Below are 20,660 nucleotides of genomic sequence, written 5' to 3' on the forward strand. Positions count from 1 at the left end.
AACACCACCAGTTTTGTTTATAACCATTGTGATTTATAATACGTTTACGTCATTTGAGATTTACATAGAATCATTTATATGTATAGAATACATAGAACATATATTTCTGAAATAAATAATATACAGAATATATATATATATAACATTACAAAATTGAATATAAATATTAAAGAAGTATATTCAAATTTTCAATTAATTAGATAATTTTCAGTCAATATATAAATTTTTAGATATGTTAACCACTTTATTAAATGATTCAAGTATGAATTAGTTATAGTAATTGTTTATATTATACACTAGCTTTTAATCAATATAAAAACTACGTGTATTTTTTTTATTTATTGAAATAAATTATACAAAAAAAAAGTTAATAAAATATTATACAAAATATCACGGACAAAAATGTTACATTTCATGTATATCTTATAATCATAAATTGAATACATATTTTTTAATTAATTTACATGCATGTATTTAATTAATTTTGAGAATAATTTATGACATTCATGTGTTAAACTAAACTAATTTACATATATCTGTAAAATTAATTTTAGAAATGTAGCACCCGGAAAGGAGAAGAAAAAAAAAAAAAAAAAAAAAAAAAAAAAAAAAAAAGAAAGGGCGGCCACGTCAGCAGCCACGTCAGCATGCCCGGTCAGCAGTCCCGGCCAACCAGGGCCTGCCACGTGGCAAGACCGCGTCACTCCAAAGGGAGCCACGTTGGCGATCCGCGTGGGTGCGATCCGACGGCCCAGATCAATCACGCGATCGGACGGCCCAGATTCAATCGCACGGACGGCCCAGATTCAATCAAAAACGAACGGCCCAGATTAAAACAAAATGAACGGCTGTGATCAAAAGGCAAGGGGTTATAAATAGAACCTCCACACCAGACCACAAACCCTAGCCGCCAGCCGCTCGCCGGAGAAGACGAACCAGAGGCCGACCGCCGCCACCCGCCGCCACTCGCCGCCGCACCGGGGAAATTTCCGACCGCCGATCGAGGTAAATTTCATACCCCCGACTCGTTTCTCCCCACTGATTCCTCCTATGGCCAAATCGAAGCCGAAATCCCGGCCAAACGGCCAAAATACGCAACCGAAGCCCAGCGGCACCGCCGCGCCCCCTCTCGGTTTTTGCCTCCGACGAGGCCCTTCCCGGCCTCCGTTCGATGCAATTTTTATATCACCGTGATCACCATTCTTTTCTCTACAGGTTGACCGAAGCCAAATCACCAAAACACGAACTTCGCCGGAGAGTCGCCGTACCCGAGAGCGCCGCCGCCGGTAAGCTCCGCTTTTCCGTGATTTTTTGGCCCCCCGAGGGCCCTAGGGTTGTTTTCTGACAAGGACCAATGCGAGTGTGGCCGAATTCGGCCAAAAACGGACGAAAACAGTCAACCCGAGGCGACTCGCCGCCGCCAGCGGCGGCGCCGTCGCCGGAGCACGGCGGAGCCGCCGTGCCGGAGTTGCGATTTGGGCCGAAAGAGGCCCTGGGCCTAATTTGGATTTTTTTTGGAACCCGTGCAGGTACTGTGAGCGTGTTTCAGTTCCCCGGGAAAAATTCAGGGGAAAATTAGGGACAGCCTGCAGGCGCACTGTGAATCGTATTCGGATCCCGAAAACAGGTAAGGACCCCTCACCTTATTTCCTATCACGGTATTAAAGTTCAAAATGATAAAACGGTATTTCTTGAATTAATGCATGTGTGAAATTGCTTAAGGTAGCTAATGGAGCCCGAGTCTAGTGTGATTGGTGGTTTACTGTTATTTGGCCTGTTTACAGCTTTAAATGCAAAATGAGGTTTGATGTGTTCATTTTACAGATTTGTGTGCATGTACTACGTTTTTATTAATTATGGGTTGAATGACTGAAAAACTGATACTGTATGTTGTCTGTTTGGTATGAATTACGATTTGCTTGTTTAAATGTGAATTGATGATGCTGATTGAGGAAAAGGAAAAATGAAAGATTGTGTAAACTGATAATTGTATTATGGGGGTCAGCCTGACTAGATATCCTGGGAGATGGTGGACGGACCGGGTCCGTAGGGAACCCTACCGGGATTGTGGTCTCACATGCCGGACGGGGTATGGAGATCTTATGGTTTTGGCGCCCATACCGGACGGGGTATGGGGACGGCCCGTTTCACCCTCATACCGGACGGGGTATTGAGGTTTATGGTTTTGGCGCCCATACCGGACGGGGTATGGGGACGGCCCGTTTCACCCTCATACTGGACGGGGTATTGAGGTTCATGGTTTTGGCGCCCATACCGGACGGGGTATGGGGACGGCCCTGGAAACTGATTATGAATGTTAAAGGTTAACGGGTAGCGGAACCCCTATGGACCCCCACGGATACTAGTAGGCTGGTAAATGAGAAAAAGATATGTTGTACAATGATTGAATTACAAGAGGCGTGATAAGTGTTATGTTTTACAGCTTAGATTATTCAATGATTATGATAATGTTATTGTTTTTCTCATATTGTTTTCATAAATTCCACCAAGGTAAGTGGATGGTCAAAGTTTTATTATTGATAAAAGGTTTTGTTGTTAATAAACGAGTTTATTGTAAATTATGCTCCATTGGTCTTTTTGTGGTTTTTTACCCACCTTTATCTCCGTGACGGTGAGATATCGTGATGTTCTTACTGGGCTAGTGTAGCTCACTCCTTAATTAACCATTTCAGATCAGGAAGACATGGTTCCCGAGCCCGTTCCGCAGGAGGACGACGAAGGGGATGCCTAGAGACTCTGTAGTCATACGCATAGTTTTATTTTCGAGTTTCTTTCTTAGTTAGTTTAATCTTTTATATTTTAAGTACGTTTTTGGTTTTTCGTGTAAGGGATGTTAAATGAAATTTTGATCTCGCTTCCGCATTCGATATATTTAAATACTCATTTCATTTTAATATTTTCCGGGGCCGTTACAGTTGGTATCAGAGCCGCATTTCCTCGGACCCATCCCTTACACTATAGTCCTTTAAAGAAATACTCACCGATTGGTCGTTACTCAACCATTCCTTGTAAATGCAGGTACACAGAAATGAGGAGAGGAAGGCCCCCACTAAACCGAGCGGCCCAAGATAATTCGCTTCGGGAGGATTTGGACAGATTATATGAGATGGTGGAAGCTCTCGTAGCTGCTCAGCGAAGGCAAGAGGAGAGAAGGGAGTTACCCGGACCTCCTCCGCTAGCGCAGGTTGAGCCCCCGTTACAGCAGGCTGATCCCGAGCCACCCCGGCAGGAGCCTGTTCCTCCACAGTACCACCCGGCACCACAGCCGCGGTACGACCCGGTACCACAGCCACGGTACCAACAGGTACCGCCACAGCACATTCCAGTGCCCCCACCCCATCAGCAGGCGCCACCACAGGGTCCCCCAGTTCACCCTCAGCCGGCCCCAGTTCCTTTACCTCGGGACCCCGCTCCCTCCTTGATCGACCCTGGCTTCATAGAGAGGTACAGGAGACTGAACCCTTCTACTTTTTCGGGGGAATCCTCTTTTGAAGAGGCCCAATACTGGTTGGCGGAGACTGAGCGAGCCTTTGAGACCTTGGGAGTAATTCCTGAGCAGAGGGCTGCCATTGCCTCCTACATGCTGGTAGGGGAAGCAGTACGCTGGTGGGAGCTCAAGCGGGCCACCCTGCCTGTACCAGTTACTTGGGAGCAGTTCCTAGCGGCTTTCCATGCGGAGTATCTCCCTAAGCACATCCAACATTTAAAGGAAATTGAATTTGCTCAGTTGGTCCAGGGTAATATGACAGTGTCGGAGTATGCCCGCAAGTTCCTGGAGCTGGGCCGACATGCCCCGGAGACATTGTTGGATGAGGGCCGAAAGGCCAGGAAATTCCAGTGGGGTCTCCGCCCGGCGATCAGACAGCACTTGTTGGTGATGGAGCTCGAGACATATTCGGCAGTCCTGGCAAAGGCGCAGATCATAGAAAGGAGCTTCGACACCCGCCCTCAGCTAGCGGGAAGTTCCCGACCTTCAGCCCCGCTCCGCAGGCCAGCGCCTACCATGCCGGTCCAACCCAGCAAGAGACCCAGGCCTGCCGCTCAGGGCCCTCCTCAGGCTATGGGGGCAGCTCGTGGGAAGATCTGCCAGTACTGCGGCAGGGATCATGGGGACCGACCCTGCTACCGCCTCAACAACACCTGTCGCATATGCGGCAGTGCCCAGCACTATGCGAGGGAGTGTCCTAGGAACCAGAATCAAGGGAGGCCTCCAATCCAGGGCAGAGTTTACAACCTTACCCAGAAGGATGCCGATGCAGACCCGGACGTGGTACATGGTAAACCCAAGAAGGAAGTTTGTATCCAAGAGATTCCAGTAGTCCGAGACTTTCCAGACGTATTTCCGGATGAACTGCCCGGTCTACCAGAGGACAGAGAGGTCGAGTTCACCATAAACTTACAGCCAGGAACCCAACCCATCTCGGTAGCTCCTTACCGAATGAGCCGCATCGAGATGGAAGAGCTAAGGAAACAAATCACTGAGCTACAAAACAGTGGCTTCATTAGACACAGCATTTCCCCATGGGGTGCCGGGGTTACTTTTGCAAAGAAAGGAGATGGAACGTTGAGACTGTGTATTGATTATAGAAGGATAAACAAGGTAACAATTAAAAACAAGTACCCTCTCCCCCGGATTGATGACCTTTTCGATCAGTTGCAGGGTGCACAGGTCTTTTCTAAAATAGATCTACGATCAGGTTACCATCAGGTAAAAGTGAGAGCAGAAGACATCCCCAAGACGGCATTCCGAACCAGGTACGGACACTATGAGTTCCTGGTTATGCCGTTTGGGCTAACCAACGCCCCGGCCATCTTTATGGATCTAATGAACAGAATCTTCAGAGAGTTCTTGGATAAATTTGTCATCGTGTTCATCGATGATATCTTAGTCTACTCAAAAAGTAGAGAAGAACATGCTCATCATCTTGCCCAAGTCCTCCAGGTACTCAGGGAAAAGAAGTTGTATGCAAAGTTGAGCAAGTGTGGATTTTGGCTCGAGCAAACCGCCTTCCTAGGACATGTTATATCGAAGGAAGGGGTGTCGGTGAACCCCGAAAAGGTTGAAGCGGTGCTTGGTTGGGAAAGGCTGACAACAGTTAAGGAAATTCGCAGTTTCCTAGGGATGGCGGGTTATTACCGCCGGTTTGTCGAAGGGTTCTCCAGTCTAGCGGCCCCTCTAACCCGACTCACAAAGAAGAATGCAAAGTTTGATTGGAATGAGAACTGCGAAAGGAGTTTTTCAGAATTGAAGAAGTGACTGACTACTGCACCCGTGCTGGCTCTACCGAGTGGATCAGGAGGGTATACAGTTTATAGTGATGCCTCCTATCTGGGCCTGGGTTGTGTCCTGATGCAGCATGGAAAGGTTATAGCATATGGGTCTAGACAGCTAAAGAATCATGAGAAGAACTATCCTACCCATGATTTGGAGCTTGCCGCAATCATACACGCCTTGAAAATCTGGCGCCATTATTTGTATGGAGAGACCTTTCAGATCTACACCGATCATAAGAGCTTGAAGCACATCTTCACTCAGAAGGATCTCAACATGCGTCAGAGAAGGTGGATGGAACTCCTCAAGGACTATGATTGTGACATCCTATACCATCCAGGTAAGGGCAACGTAGTAGCCGATGCCCTCAGTAGGAAGAGTGCAGGCACCCTAGCCCATCTGATGGTTTCGGAATGCAGGTCCATTGGGGCTACGCAGCAGGTTCGACTGCAAGATCTGAAGAGGGCCACATGTTTGAGCCACCTAGCAGTCCAACCCGAGCTAATCCAAAGAATAAAGGAAGCCCAGTCAATCGACTCCGCCCTAGTAAACCGCAAGAAGGATGCAGAACAGGGAGTGAACTCAGAATTTCAGATCTCTGCCGACGGATTGATTCGTTTCAAGGACAGAATGTGTGTCCCAGACGACAATGAATTAAAAAGAGACATCATGACAGAGTCCCATAGTTCAAGGTTCGCCATGCATCCAGGAAGTACAAAAATGTACCAAACTATGCGACCCCGATTCTGGTGGAATGGGATGAAGAGAGATATAGCCGACTTTGTATCTAAGTGCTTGGTATGTCAGCAGGTCAAAGCAGAACATCAACGCCCAGGGGGGTTGCTTCAGCCTTTACCGATTCCAGAATGGAAGTGGGAACACATCACCATGGACTTCGTATCGGGACTACCCAAGGCACGATCGGGACACGATGCCATATGGGTAATTGTTGACCGACTCACTAAGTCTTCCCACTTCCTGGCCATCAGAATGACTGATTCGTTGGACAAGTTGGCAAGAATGTATGTCCGGGAAATAGTCAGACTGCATGGGGTCCCAGTAACAGTGGTATCCGACAGGGATCCCAGATTCACTTCTCGGTTTTGGAATAGTTTCCAGCAAGCTATGGGAACAAAGCTGTCCCTCAGTACTGCCTTCCACCCCCAAACCGATGGACAATCAGAGAGGACAATCCGTACGCTGGAGGATATGCTCCGAGCTTGTGTCCTTGACTCCGGAGGCCATTGGGACGACCATCTACCCCTGATAGAGTTTGCCTACAACAACAGTTACCAAGCAAGCATCGGCATGGCCCCATACGAGGCGCTATACGGGCGTCCGTGCAGGTCACCGATTTGTTGGGAGGAAGTGGGCGATAGAAGATTGTTTGGCCCGGATTTAGTGGAAGAAACCACGTCCAAGATAGTTAAGATCAAGAAGAACATCCAGACAGCTCAGAGTAGGCAAAAGAGCTATGCTGATACCCGAAGGAGGGACCTGGCCTTTGAGAAAGGTGACCGGGTGTTTCTTAAAGTCACCCCCTTCAAGGGAATTAGTAGGTTCGGCAGAAGGGGAAAATTAAACCCCAGATACATTGGACCCTTTGAAATCTTAGACAAGATTGGTACCACTGCCTACAGACTTGCACTGCCCCCTGAGCTCTCCCGGGTTCACAATGTGTTTCATGTATCTATGCTGTGCAAGTACAATCCGGACCCTTCTCATGTCGTGGCTCATGAACCGCTCTCACTCCGAGAGGACTTCTCTTATGAAGAAGTACCGGTCAGTATCACGGACCGAGAAAGCAGAATACTCCGTAACCGGGAAATATCATTTGTAAAAGTCTTGTGGCAGAACCACACGCCTAGGGAGGCGACTTGGGAGCTGGAATCAGAATTTAGGGCCCAATATCCTCATCTGTTTGATCAAGAGTAATGAGGCAAATTTGGGGACCAAATTTCTTTATGGGGGGGAGAGTTGTAGCACCCGGAAAGGAGAAGAAAAAAAAAAAAAAAAAAAAAAAAAAAAAAAGAAAGGGCGGCCACGTCAGCAGCCACGTCAGCATGCCCGGTCAGCAGTCCCGGCCAACCAGGGCCTGCCACGTGGCAAGACCGCGTCACTCCAAAGGGAGCCACGTTGGCGATCCGCGTGGGTGCGATCCGACGGTCCAGATCAATCACGCGATCGGACGGCCCAGATTCAATCGCACGGACGGCCCAGATTCAATCAAAAACGAACGGCCCAGATTAAAACAAAATGAACGGCTGTGATCAAAAGGCAAGGGGTTATAAATAGAACCTCCACACCAGACCACAAACCCTAGCCGCCAGCCGCTCGCCGGAGAAGACGAACCAGAGGCCGACCGCCGCCACCCGCCGCCACTCGCCGCCGCACCGGGGAAATTTCCGACCGCCGATCGAGGTAAATTTCATACCCCCGACTCGTTTCTCCCCACTGATTCCTCCTATGGCCAAATCGAAGCCGAAATCCCGGCCAAACGGCCGGAATACGCAACCGAAGCCCAGCGGCACCGCCGCGCCCCCTCTCGGTTTTTGCCTCCGACGAGGCCCTTCCCGGCCTCCGTTCGATGCAATTTTTATATCACCGTGATCACCATTCTTTTCTCTACAGGTTGACCGAAGCCAAATCACCAAAACACGAACTTCGCCGGAGAGTCGCCGTACCCGAGAGCGCCGCCGCCGGTAAGCTCCGCTTTTCCGTGATTTTTTGGCCCCCCGAGGGCCCTAGGGTTGTTTTCTGACAAGGACCAATGCGAGTGTGGCCGAATTCGGCCAAAAACGGCCGAAAACAGTCAACCCGAGGCGACTCGCCGCCGCCAGCGGCGGCGCCGTCGCCGGAGCACGGCGGAGCCGCCGTGCCGGAGTTGCGATTTGGGCCGAAAGAGGCCCTGGGCCTAATTTGGATTTTTTTTGGAACCCGTGCAGGTACTGTGAGCGTGTTTCAGTTCCCCGGGAAAAATTCAGGGGAAAATTAGGGACAGCCTGCAGGCGCACTGTGAATCGTATTCGGATCCCGAAAACAGGTAAGGACCCCTCACCTTATTTCCTATCACGGTATTAAAGTTCAAAATGATAAAACGGTATTTCTTGAATTAATGCATGTGTGAAATTGCTTAAGGTAGCTAATGGAGCCCGAGTCTAGTGTGATTGGTGGTTTACTGTTATTTGGCCTGTTTACAGCTTTAAATGCAAAATGAGGTTTGATGTGTTCATTTTACAGATTTGTGTGCATGTACTACGTTTTTATTAATTATGGGTTGAATGACTGAAAAACTGATACTGTATGTTGTCTGTTTGGTATGAATTACGATTTGCTTGTTTAAATGTGAATTGATGATGCTGATTGAGGAAAAGGAAAAATGAAAGATTGTGTAAACTGATAATTGTATTATGGGGGTCAGCCTGACTAGATATCCTGGGAGATGGTGGACGGACCGGGTCCGTAGGGAACCCTACCGGGATTGTGGTCTCACATGCCGGACGGGGTATGGAGATCTTATGGTTTTGGCGCCCATACCGGACGGGGTATGGGGACGGCCCGTTTCACCCTCATACCGGACGGGGTATTGAGGTTTATGGTTTTGGCGCCCATACCGGACGGGGTATGGGGACGGCCCGTTTCACCCTCATACCGGACGGGGTATTGAGGTTCATGGTTTTGGCGCCCATACCGGACGGGGTATGGGGACGACCCTGGAAACTGATTATGAATGTTAAAGGTTAACGGGTAGCGGAACCCCTATGGACCCCCACGGATACTAGTAGGCTGGTAAATGAGAAAAAGATATGTTGTACAATGATTGAATTACAAGAGGCGTGATAAGTGTTATGTTTTACAGCTTAGATTATTCAATGATTATGATAATGTTATTGTTTTTCTCATATTGTTTTCATAAATTCCACCAAGGTAAGTGGATGGTCAAAGTTTTATTATTGATAAAAGGTTTTGTTGTTAATAAACGAGTTTATTGTAAATTATGCTCCATTGGTCTTTTTGTGGTTTTTTACCCACCTTTATCTCCGTGACGGTGAGATATCGTGATGTTCTTACTGGGCTAGTGTAGCTCACTCCTTAATTAACCATTTCAGATCAGGAAGACATGGTTCCCGAGCCCGTTCCGCAGGAGGACGACGAAGGGGATGCCTAGAGACTCTGTAGTCATACTCATAGTTTTATTTTCGAGTTTCTTTCTTAGTTAGTTTAATCTTTTATATTTTAAGTACGTTTTTGGTTTTTCGTGTAAGGGATGTTAAATGAAATTTTGATCTCGCTTCCGCATTCGATATATTTAAATACTCATTTCATTTTAATATTTTCCGGGGCCGTTACAAGAAATAAGTAATTTCATACATGTATTAATTTAATTTTTAAAATTAACAAAGGCATCTATCTTAATCTTAATATTTAGTGATGTGTCTTTGATGATATGGCTTATTGTGGCAATACCATCATCTAATTATATACGTATACATATAATTAATACAATTTATTTAAATATCACTATTGATTTTGCTATTTGTTCCGGCTATTATTACCACTTTGACCAATAATTGATACAACTCATTTAAATATAATTAAAAAACCAAAAAAAAAAATTAGTAGTTACCTGGTCGAATTATAAATAGTTAAAAATAATGAGAATATATTTTAGTAAAATTATTTTTGAAGTTACATAATATTTACTAATATTTATCTTTAAAAATGATGACGCAACGTAATAATATAAAATAATTACTAAGAATAATTAAATATTAGAATGAATTTTTATTAAATTTTTCTCGTAATTCCATTTTTTTTAAATACATACTTTAAGTTAATTGTTAATATAAAGTTTTAATTAACAGTTATTTAATTTTTTAAATATAGAATTTATTTTAGAAATATCTTTATATGTTTAAGGTATTAAATTAATAAATCAGTTAAATATAGAACTAACAATTATATCTATTAAAAATATTATTTTATTTATATTTTAGAAATATTTATTTTTTAATTTTTATTGAAGAATAACTTTTAGGTTTAATTAAAATTATTAAAAAAAAAAGGAATATCGTGTAGGAGAGAAATAACTTATAATAAAATAAACATAATCTAATAAATGATTAGGTTAAGTTGAATTGTCACTTGACTTAACTGATTAGTAAAAACTCATAAAAAATAAAATTGAATGTGTTATTTTTAATTAAATTAGTCCAACTAGTGTCTTACAATTAACCATTTCAACTAGCTAAAAAGTAGCCAGCTTTTAGTGAGTTACAAAGTCCCATTTGGCATAATTTTTAAGTGCAGATTTTACATTTTAAAAATACTTTTGTAATTAAATAAATAAAAGAAAAATTACTAAACTTCTGATTTTTTTTTTTAAACTGACAATATTTTCTATACCTAATTTTTACTCAAGATCAAATAATTTTTCATTAAAAGCACTTAAATCAATGTGTAACACCATAAACCTTAAATCTTAAACCCTTAATTTTGAAATGTAATCATTTAAATTCAAATTAATAAAAATTCTTTTGTTTAGTTTAATTTTATAAATTTTTACATATTTATTTTTTATTTTATTATAAAATAAGTAAATAAAAATTAATTTATCTTCAAATTATTAAAAATTAATTATAGGGTTAATTTTGAATTTTTAAAAAAATAAATTCAGAAATAAGAGCGCAATTATAAAATATAGAGGACTCATTTAAAAAAAAAAATTCGTAAGGCAAATGTCAGTTCGCAAAAAGAGAAGAAACGACTCACGTTGATGCCCAGTCAACAATACGACAAATCGCTGCACGCCACATGATAACCACGTCAATATGGACTATATGCGGGAAGCCCACGCTAGCGACCCGCGAGCCAGGCCGATCAGACTACTCAAGGCCAGTCTCGCACGCGTGAACAATCCAAATCGACTTCTTAAATAGACCCGATCGAATGACCTCGTGACTTTAAGTCTCCCAGATCGGACGACCCGGATGAATTTCTCAAATAAACGCGATTGGACAGTTCACGTACCTTCACGTCTCTCAGAATGAACAGTCCAGATCGGTCGAAAAAAAGTATTTAAAACTCTCTTCAGTCGACCTCAAAACCCTAGTTGATACAAGTGACTAGAGAAGAAGAAGAATGATGGCTAGAGGATAAACTCAGCTGTCGTAGAGATGATGGCGCTACCGTGTCGGAATCCCAAAACGCACCGATAAACTTAAATATGATAAATTATCAAATTAGTCCTTAAATCTGACACTGTTTATAATTTAATCATTAATATTTTTTTATAATTTAATGCATAATCTTTTATGATATTTTAAAAGTATATTATTTTAATAAAAAATTAAAATAATTATATCATATTTAGACATTTTAACAAACAGTTTATTTTAATTAAATATATATATTTGAATCAATTATTCTTACTATCATATAAAGAATAAAATCTTAAATTCACCATAGATAAACTGTAAAAATTATAGATGTATTATCTTTCTTCATGACTCTCCTAAATTGTAGCTTAAAATACTGAATATTTAATTTTAATAACAACCCTACATCGACATGTTTTTTTGCTTCTCTCGCTTTACTCCGCTACGTAGGAAAACCAAGTTTCTCAATAATTAATTTTAAAAAATTAAGACTTTTTTACGTACAATAAAATTAATTTTATAATAATATGAAAGCTTAAAACTTATTATAAACTGAAAGAATATAATAAACTCTTACATATAATACCAATTAGTAACCTATTGGTGGCTGTTAAAACTTTTTCATTTTCGTTACCATGAAAAAAAAGAAGCCGAATTAGGAAAGGGCGTTTAATTGTGGTTGTGTGTTAAATTAATGGGAAATCCATTTTGGATTTTATTTATTTCATTCTTTAAATAAACTCCTGTCCTGAGCCCACCTATCATCATTAAACCCTAACGTTCCTATTTTTCAAAATCCATTGGAGCCCAAACTTCTAATTTTAAATCTCTCTCTCTCTCTCTTCCCTTGCAGTTGCAGAGACTGGAGATGGGGTGTTTCGTCGGCTGTTTTGGTCTCCCGTCCAGAAGAAAGCGTCGGAAACCACCCAATCATCAAGTAAAGCGACACTCAACCCTTTAACCTCTACATATTTTCATTTCTTTTCTTTCTCACTCGTTTCTCTTTTCTTCTTTCCGCGTTGATAATTTCATTGCAGAGATACGTTACTTATCATCCTCTATCTTCCTCCAATCTTCATACCGCAGTCAAACCGTTAAGCTTAGGTTTTGATTCTGACAACAGGTTACCCATCTGATTCATCTTACTTGCATTTGCTTGCTCGCGTTACTCTATTTGATACTTCAATTTTCTTCTTTAATTTCATCGCTAATTAAAGCAGCGAGAGGAGGAGCATCAAAATCGGGAAGAAAGTAAGCTTTAATTTGAATGTTCAAGCCTATGAGCCTATTCAAAGTACGCACGATGTTTCCGAGAGCGATAAAGAGGACAACAAGGAAGACACAATTCCACTCTCCCAACTGAAATCAACAATTGAGACAACTTGTTCTTATCCTTCCGGCTATAGGTACCAAAACTGCACGGACTGTTATGATGAAGATGATGAAATAGCATACGAAGAAAGTGATTTGGATGATGATGAATACGATTGCGGTAGTGATATTGATGAGGAAAGATTAGATCAACGAGAATCGTGTGAATATTTGTCTGATGCAACTGATGGGGATCTTAAATCCGTTGGTCGGGATAGGGGCCATTATGAAAGTTCCGTATTGAGTCCAGTTGAGAATCTTGCACAATGGAAAGCCATTAAAGCAAAAGCAGCACCACCCAATTACCAGAGGAAGGAGAACATTCCCATACAGCAAGAATCGATGATGGGAACCAAAACAAGTTTGACTCTCTTACCTTGTGATTCAGCAATAAAAAGTAATCTCTCCAAGCCCCTATTAAAGGAGGCTGCAGTTGATGCCAGTCTTTCAAACTGGTTAGCCTTGTCCAATTCCCACTAGTCCTTGGCTACAAGGGAAGGTAGCAGGGTTTCTGATCAAAACATGACAAGATCACATGATTCACATTCCCGGAGATGTAGAGAAGATGGAGCTTTTTAAGATATCACCAATCTGGAGATCAAATGACTCGACTTGCATTTTAGTACCTAAAATACTCCGCATTCAGATGGATTACCTACAGTGAGAAGCAAATTTGTGGTTGTTGTTGTTTGTATGTTTCTTCTCATTCTTTGATTTACTTTTTATTATAATGTCAATTTACACTTTGGATATTGCTGAGTGGTAAAGATTGAGTTTTGGGTATCCTTCTTTTTTTTTTTTTTAGTCTCTTGGTTTTTGATTACAAGGTTTAGAAAGCTGATTGTTTGTATGAACACTAAATAATAACAAGCAGATGAAGGTGACTAACAGCAAATTGTTCTGATTCATTGGAACAGCTCAAGAAAGCTTAACCAAAAACATTGGACAAATTGTCCTCGCCTTTTTTTTTTTTCCAAGGCAGAAAATTTTGAAAAACATTTAATCCAAACGAAAAAAGAAAAGAAAAAAATTCTAAGCAAATTGTGTACAGTAGTTTGTCTGCAGGTCCTTCGAGGGATTTAAATCTCGTTGCCAATCCTTAGAAGTTCATGACTGCATGGCAAGATGAAATGTAATAAAGGTTGAAGAATGAAACTTCCCATCAATATCTATTCCGTCAATATTGAGACATGCAATGATTCCAAAAACAAAAAAAGCTGATCTACAAATGGTTCCATTTGCTTTGAATCTGGAATTAATACAACTTTTATGAACCTCATGAAGGTTAAGCATCGTCTGAAATAGTTGCCAGGAAGGACCAAGGTAATTCTTTTGTACCTAAACCTATCTAAACTGCAGATCCTTCTAGCATAAACATGACAATAGCATTGTTTACATCCCGATTCATTTGAGGCTTGAAAAATTGTTAACTTCATCATCTATAAATACAAGATTTACAAAAATCATCTGTCACTTACTGCTTTATATTGAGAAGCAAGTTACTATGAGAAAAGAGAAGAAATGAAATGCAAATATTTTTGTTGCCTGCTCCTCCATCTGTATACATTATCATCATGCACAGCACACGTAGAACTGTCTTTTTTCTTATCACTTTGTTAACACCAGAATACGTGCAAGAGCATAACACTCTCAGGTTACTAAATAAATTACCATCACGAGAGCGAGACTCTCAACATCACTATCTGACTCCATGCCTGAGACAAGGTCAAGGAAATTCACAGTTGCTTGCAAGGAAACTCAATAACAGCCACTAAAGGAATGGCTTCGAGCTTCAATTTAACAAATCCAAATATCAAATACTACACCCCTCAGCTCCTGCACCTTAAGTTCATCCTTACGACAGCTTGCTGAAAACAAAGCTAGGCTTCACTAAATCAACCAAATCATTCAAATCGGGACCAATTGCCCTGTTGATATATCGTCGGCACTCTTTGATAATTGAAGCACTGGGCGATCTCTACATTATGGTGCAGATACATGAATCTGAATCCTCATCATCAGAATCACTAACATCGCTGGAGATGCAAATCGGAAGAGGAGTGAGTAAATATTCAATACCCAATTAAACCAGAACTAAATTAATAGCGAAATTTGAATCCACATGGTGGATGCATAGAGGATGAGATATCAAATTAATGTCATTTTTAAAGGAAACAAAATACACTCAAGAGTGAGAAAACTGAATATTCTCTCAGTTGATTGATCATTAGTTATGTGATGAATTGGTTTTTGTTTTCTACTATGTTTTCTCATGCTCAAACAATTATAAGTAGTTAAAAGAAAACGGTAAGTTAATTAGTCAAAGCAACAAAGTATATATACTATAGTGAGATTATTAGCCATTGTTAGGGTGGACAATTTGGATTGTTGTGCTAGATCAAGGGATATTTCTAACAAAGCACCAATTTAGAAGAGAACTTAGGCAGGTAAAGTTTTTATATAAGGTAGGGATGGAGATTTAACAACACTATATTAATGACCAAAATACATATAGTAAAACCTTCAGCAGTACCACAGATTATTATGGCTACATATGCCACACAATGCATGGTTGTGGAGCCCTCATCTGACCAAAATAATCCTAGATGGGCATGTTCAATGGATTTGCTCATCAGAGCACAGCCTTGACAATTCTAATCCTCAATGGCTTTCATTCACTGATTTTTCCTTTTCTTTTCCTTCAGATTTTGTATAGTTCTTTCCTTTTCTTTAACAACTCCATCAAGTAAAGCAACATATAACATTTTTCTTATTCATTCTCTTTTAATCCTTACCATTAAAGCTGAACTTGGGGGAATGTTTAATACAATCAGATCAGGAACACATCTGAACCCACACGCCCCCCCTCCCCCAAAAAAATAATGTGATCTATATCTTACTATCCTAAATGTGATCATGCGACCCAGATAGCATACCATGTCGAACCAAACTCAAAACCATTAAGAGAGAGAAAACACAGAACTCAGTAATTTACAACTATAACTTCCAGCTTGTTACATGCATTAGCTGAGGGGAAAAAAATAAGTTTTTTATGTCTTTTAATTTCTAAGTTTTGACTGGCATCTTTAATCTAGATATCTGGAATAGGGTTTAAATGCTTTTAAAATCCTTATTTATTTTATAATAATATTACCTACGTGGTTTTGTTCTATTGCAGTTATTTTGGACATATTTTACCACCTGCTGTACAATATACCAAAGAAAAAGGATGTCACATTCTTCTAGTTTTACCTTTATTGTCTACCGTAACAAACTAGGATTTGTAATACTCATCAAAATTTCAGTTAAATTTACTATGAAAAATTGGAAATTGCAGCAATACATAATGGAGTCCTTAGAAAATTTAATACTTGACATTGTCTATATAGACTAGTATATTTTGCAAAGTGTATCATGGATAACATAGAAAATTCCTCATGCTGGTTAACTAGCAGATCCGTTAAAGGTAACAATTATGGTCAATGGCGTACATACGGATAAATCATAATCACTTACGCCTATAGCATTTTTAATCAGTTGGCAGTAAAGAAGATAGTATACTTTTACTAGGTGAATAGCTTGTCAGATAAAAGAAGGATATGATGAAAAAAATCCACTGTGTTTCAGTGCCAGAATTTTGTATCTATCTCATATTTTCAAAAAAATTTATATGTTCTGAAAATGATGCAGCTCGAAGACATGCTAACATAGTTCTTTAGGACAGCAACCACAAAGACTAATGACATTCTCTACTTAACTGCAAAAATTGGCCATCAGACGCAGAGAATTATTGTTTCTTTGCTTAATGATATTTAGGCAGGTTCAATTTCATTTACTCTCTTCATTAGATGGATAATGGTCATTTCATGAAAAAGAAAAAAGAACATTATGTTAACTGGTATTGGCAATGACGGTGAGAACATTAATTGAAGAGAAGTTTCCAGTTCCAGGTAATGAGAGAAATATATTGCAATCATCTAAATGGAGTAATATCCATATCAAGTTTCTATATAAAGAAAAAAGAACCTTCTATCAACAACATGAATCTGAAATAAACATTTTCTCCAAATCCTACTAATTTCCTTAATGCTGGAAGTTGAAAATTTAAGGTAAACTACTCTTGCAGCAAATTGAAATGAACAACACATATAACTGCTGCTCTAATCAAGATTGCAGAGTTTTTGTGATAAGAAATTTTGCAAGGGCAAGCATTTCCGAGGATTTCAAAGTCAGCCCCAAAGTCATACCCGAAAAGTAATGGCAGTCTAATTTCAATCTTCAATCTTGACCTAACAAACAGAATGGGAAGGTTTTCTAAATAAAGAAGAAAAAAGGGAAGAACTTAATGAGCTCGACAAGGTTATAAACTGGATTGATTTATAAGTAGGTGTTAATGAGCGAACCCAAGGATATTTTTCCAGTGGCAATCCAGAAACAGCACTACCATTAGTAGTTTCACTGGTATCACAATAACTAATGGCAATCACGTTAAGGGAGTCAAACCCAGGAAACAACTGTGCTTTCTCAATCTCAACAGATTCCTGAAAGTTAGACGGTGAAAACTATAATTTCTCATTCCAGCTTCAAGGGAATCCCAGAGTGGGGATCACCACGGAAATAATATAATAATATGATAATAGTCTATAATTGGTAAAAGCCTTATACGACCAACAACGAAACAAGTATTCTCCAACCATAACGAAGGGCCAATACTTGCAAACAACATCAAACTGAATAACAATAATTACAGATAAACACGAAAAACAAGACATTGCTTTCAGCCGGATTCTTGGCTGTTCTAAATAACTGTAGACCTATACGTCTCAACTATGTCCAGTCCCAAAAATTATGAGAACTAGAAACGCAAAAGTGTATCAGATAAGCCAAACCATTGAACAACCACAAGAAACGTGAAACAGAAAGAGCAAACCAAATCCATGCATAAATAAGAAAATGCTAAGCGTATGTATACCTGGGCTCAAATTCTAAGACTTCTACGAGGTTGTTTCCATTTTTGTCATTCCACTGCACTTTGCGCCTTATCTTGTCTGATTTCCTCGACATTCCTCCTCTACGAGGGGGCAACAAAGAATGTGATTCAGAATCTTCTTCTCCATCAGCTTGATCTTCCAATTTTTGGGTGTCTGTGGAAACAGAAGACGATTTTTTATAGCCATTAGCCTCCTTAACACCTTTTTGCACCATATCCATAGATAATCACACTCTCCTATAAACGCAACCCCGAATAACTGAGTCTATGAACCAAGTTTGACGAGAACTGATGGAAAGACTGATAGTTGGGAGAAGGTAGAAGACGATCTCCAGGAATTTATGGAGATTCTTATGTGCGTATAGAGTAACAACTTGAAGATTTAACAAAACCTAACCCTAGACATCCAATAATTTCTTTTAAAAAAACTGAATCTGTTAATCAATATTTTTGGAAATGAAGTGGGAACTGCAGGAAAATTTTTGAAACTTTTGTACCTAGATGTCTAACCTAGCATAATCAACAAACCCCGACCTTAAAATTGATTTTCAGTTTGTTTAAGGTCTAGCAAATGACAGTCTCTCTAATGAACCGACAGAGTCAACTCTCGTATTTAGGAAATCAGATTAGAAAATTTTCATTCAAAATCCAAAAAGAGGTCATACTTGTTGAAAAATAGAAGACTATTGGTATACGAAAGAACAGAAACGTTCCTGGAAAATGAAAGAAAATCAAGGCTTCAAAACCAAACATTCAACAGAGATGCAAGAAACAGAGAAGGTTGTAAAAGATTTGAATCTTGGAGATAAATTGTATTGAATTTCGTTGAAAGATAAAATAAAAATACAAGAGAAAATTTTATTCAAAAAAAAAATCCCAGAACTTAAGGAATAAGAAATTGAACTGGGAGAGAAAAAGGAAAGAACGAGAGAAACAAAAACAAAGAAAAAAAAAACAGAGCAGAAATTAGGAGTGCGTTTACTTTTTGATGAGAAGATAAGTTTTATATTTCTTTTTTCCAAGGAGGGAAGGTAGTTAAAAAACTGATCCAACGGCTGGAATTTGAGGGGAGGGTGAGATTGAGAGGAGACTGTTGGTGTACGGTAGTTAATCTCGTTAAAGAATGATGACGACGTGGAATGATGTTATTGGTCCCATCTCAACCTCTGCGTCTGTGGAGATTGAGCTGTCGTTTTAGTATGAATTTCCACAGTTTGGCATGAAAATGGTGGGTCTATTCAATAATTTACGTTATTTAAAATATATATTTAAAATATCGTAATATATATTTTTTAAATACCATGCTCTAAAAAATTATTTAGTCACTAATATTAGATTTTATAATAAAAATAATATCTATATTCAACTTTAAATTAGTAAAAAATTTATTTTTAATTGAAAATATTTAAGTTAGATAGTATAAAATTATTATTGAAAATTTAGTAATTTAAATTGAAGTCTTATATTCAATTCTTTCAAAGAAATATCTTTAAGAATTGGTCTAATAAATAGGTAGAAAAGAGTAAAAAAGTTTAATATTTTTATCATATATTTTTAAAGCTTATAATAATAAATTTCAGCAATTTTAATCCTCTCAAACACGTTCATATGCCTTTAGTTTCTAGTCTATATATTTATATTTTATACAATTATCAAAATAATTATTATTATTATTTTATTTAAATAAATTTTAATGATGGTTAATTGATATATGACAATAACAATAATTAAATAATAATTACACATGATGAGAATGACTTTTTTTTTAATATATTTGGATGATTGTATATTAATAATATATTTTTGTTTGGATCATAGAACAAAATAATTATATTTTTAATCAAATTAGTAATTTACCCCTATCTATTATATATAACAATAAATGGTATATAAAAAGTATGTAATAAAAAAAAATAAATTGTTTAACAATATAATTACATTTATATTTAAATAAATAATTATTATATATAATTAAATTAAATTTTTATATTTAATAAAATAAATAATAATTTATGAAGATAAAAATAAAATCAAGTATATTATATAAGATTATAAGAAAAAAAAAAACTTACCAGTCACATACAACCGATTTGGTAGTTTTAAAATTCATCTTAAATTTATCGATCATATACTGTTTACTACTATTGAAAATTGAAATAAATATAATTTTTTCACACCCGTAAAGTACCATACATTAAAATTTTTATCATTCACCACGATTCAAACATGGTGTAGGACACATATTTCAGTCCTAAAATTTTCAAATAAAATTTTGTAGTATATAATTTAGCAATATAAAGCCTGAAACTATAGAATATTTTAAATTGTGAAGGATATAAATGAAATAATTTGAATTCTAAATGTACGGTATGTTTTCCAAAATACCACAAATTCTTTCTTAACTAATATTTTTCACAAACGTAATTATATTGACTGATAATTAAAAAATTTAGAATTACATATAGTTGTCTAAACTAAACCCATTAGATTATTAGATATTAGGTGTAAAATAATTTAATCCAACATTGATTAAACTTTTAAGACATTACCCAATTAAAACTAAGCCATTTAATAAAAGCTCAATTGGACTTAGAAGATTCCTCTAAGCTTCTTTAAATTCTTCTGATTCAATTATTTATTATTGAAACTAATTAGTATCATTAATTATTTTTAAGATTCACTTAGAAACCTTTCATATAATGATTAGTGGATTATTATAATTTTTTTAAAAAAATATATATCATCAAAAATCGAGCATGATATTTCCATATTTATCCATAAATTGTATTAACTAATAAACCCATCAACTTTGCACAAGAAATTCTTCTGAAGAAGATTATGAAACTTA

The 20,660-nt window shown here is 38.6% G+C and overlaps 3 protein-coding genes across 5 annotated transcripts; 2 read left to right on the plus strand and 1 right to left on the minus strand.

Annotated features, from left to right (window-relative positions):
* Positions 1-1,380: 1,380 nt before the first annotated feature.
* LOC148266636 (uncharacterized) lies at positions 1,381-5,278 on the plus strand. Of its 2 annotated transcripts, none has more exons than XM_088215281.1 (2): positions 1,381-1,627; positions 2,694-5,278. In XM_088215281.1, exon 2 carries the CDS (start codon positions 2,852-2,854, stop codon positions 5,276-5,278), a length of 2,427 nt encoding a protein of 808 aa, XP_088071407.1. In that variant the 5' UTR covers positions 1,381-1,627; positions 2,694-2,851. The 2 variants fall into 2 exon arrangements, with proteins under 2 accessions (XP_088071407.1, XP_088071408.1); XM_088215282.1 differs by having other exon boundaries at positions 3,040-5,278.
* A 6,952-nt stretch (positions 5,279-12,230) lies between these two features.
* On the plus strand, positions 12,231-13,605 carry LOC148266637 (FK506-binding nuclear-like protein). Of its 2 annotated transcripts, none has more exons than XM_088215283.1 (3): positions 12,231-12,388; positions 12,489-12,574; positions 12,669-13,605. In XM_088215283.1, exons 1-3 carry the CDS (start codon positions 12,320-12,322, stop codon positions 13,300-13,302), a joined length of 789 nt encoding a protein of 262 aa, XP_088071409.1. In that variant the 5' UTR covers positions 12,231-12,319; the 3' UTR covers positions 13,303-13,605. The 2 variants fall into 2 exon arrangements, with proteins under 2 accessions (XP_088071409.1, XP_088071410.1); XM_088215284.1 differs by having other exon boundaries at positions 12,672-13,605.
* Positions 13,606-13,608: 3 nt separating this feature from the next.
* LOC148266638 (uncharacterized) lies at positions 13,609-18,787 on the minus strand. Its single transcript, XM_088215285.1, has 2 exons — positions 17,795-18,787; positions 13,609-14,858 (listed from the first exon to the last, which is right to left on the minus strand). The coding sequence occupies exons 1-2, from the start codon at positions 18,031-18,033 to the stop codon at positions 14,801-14,803; spliced, it is 297 nt and encodes a 98-aa protein (XP_088071411.1). The 5' UTR covers positions 18,034-18,787; the 3' UTR covers positions 13,609-14,800.
* Between the last annotated feature and the right edge of the window lie 1,873 nt (positions 18,788-20,660).

This window comes from Carica papaya, chromosome 3 (genome assembly GCF_054855325.1).
Source record: "Carica papaya isolate Zhongbai chromosome 3, ASM5485532v1, whole genome shotgun sequence".
NCBI classification, from domain to species: Eukaryota; Viridiplantae; Streptophyta; class Magnoliopsida; order Brassicales; family Caricaceae; genus Carica; species Carica papaya.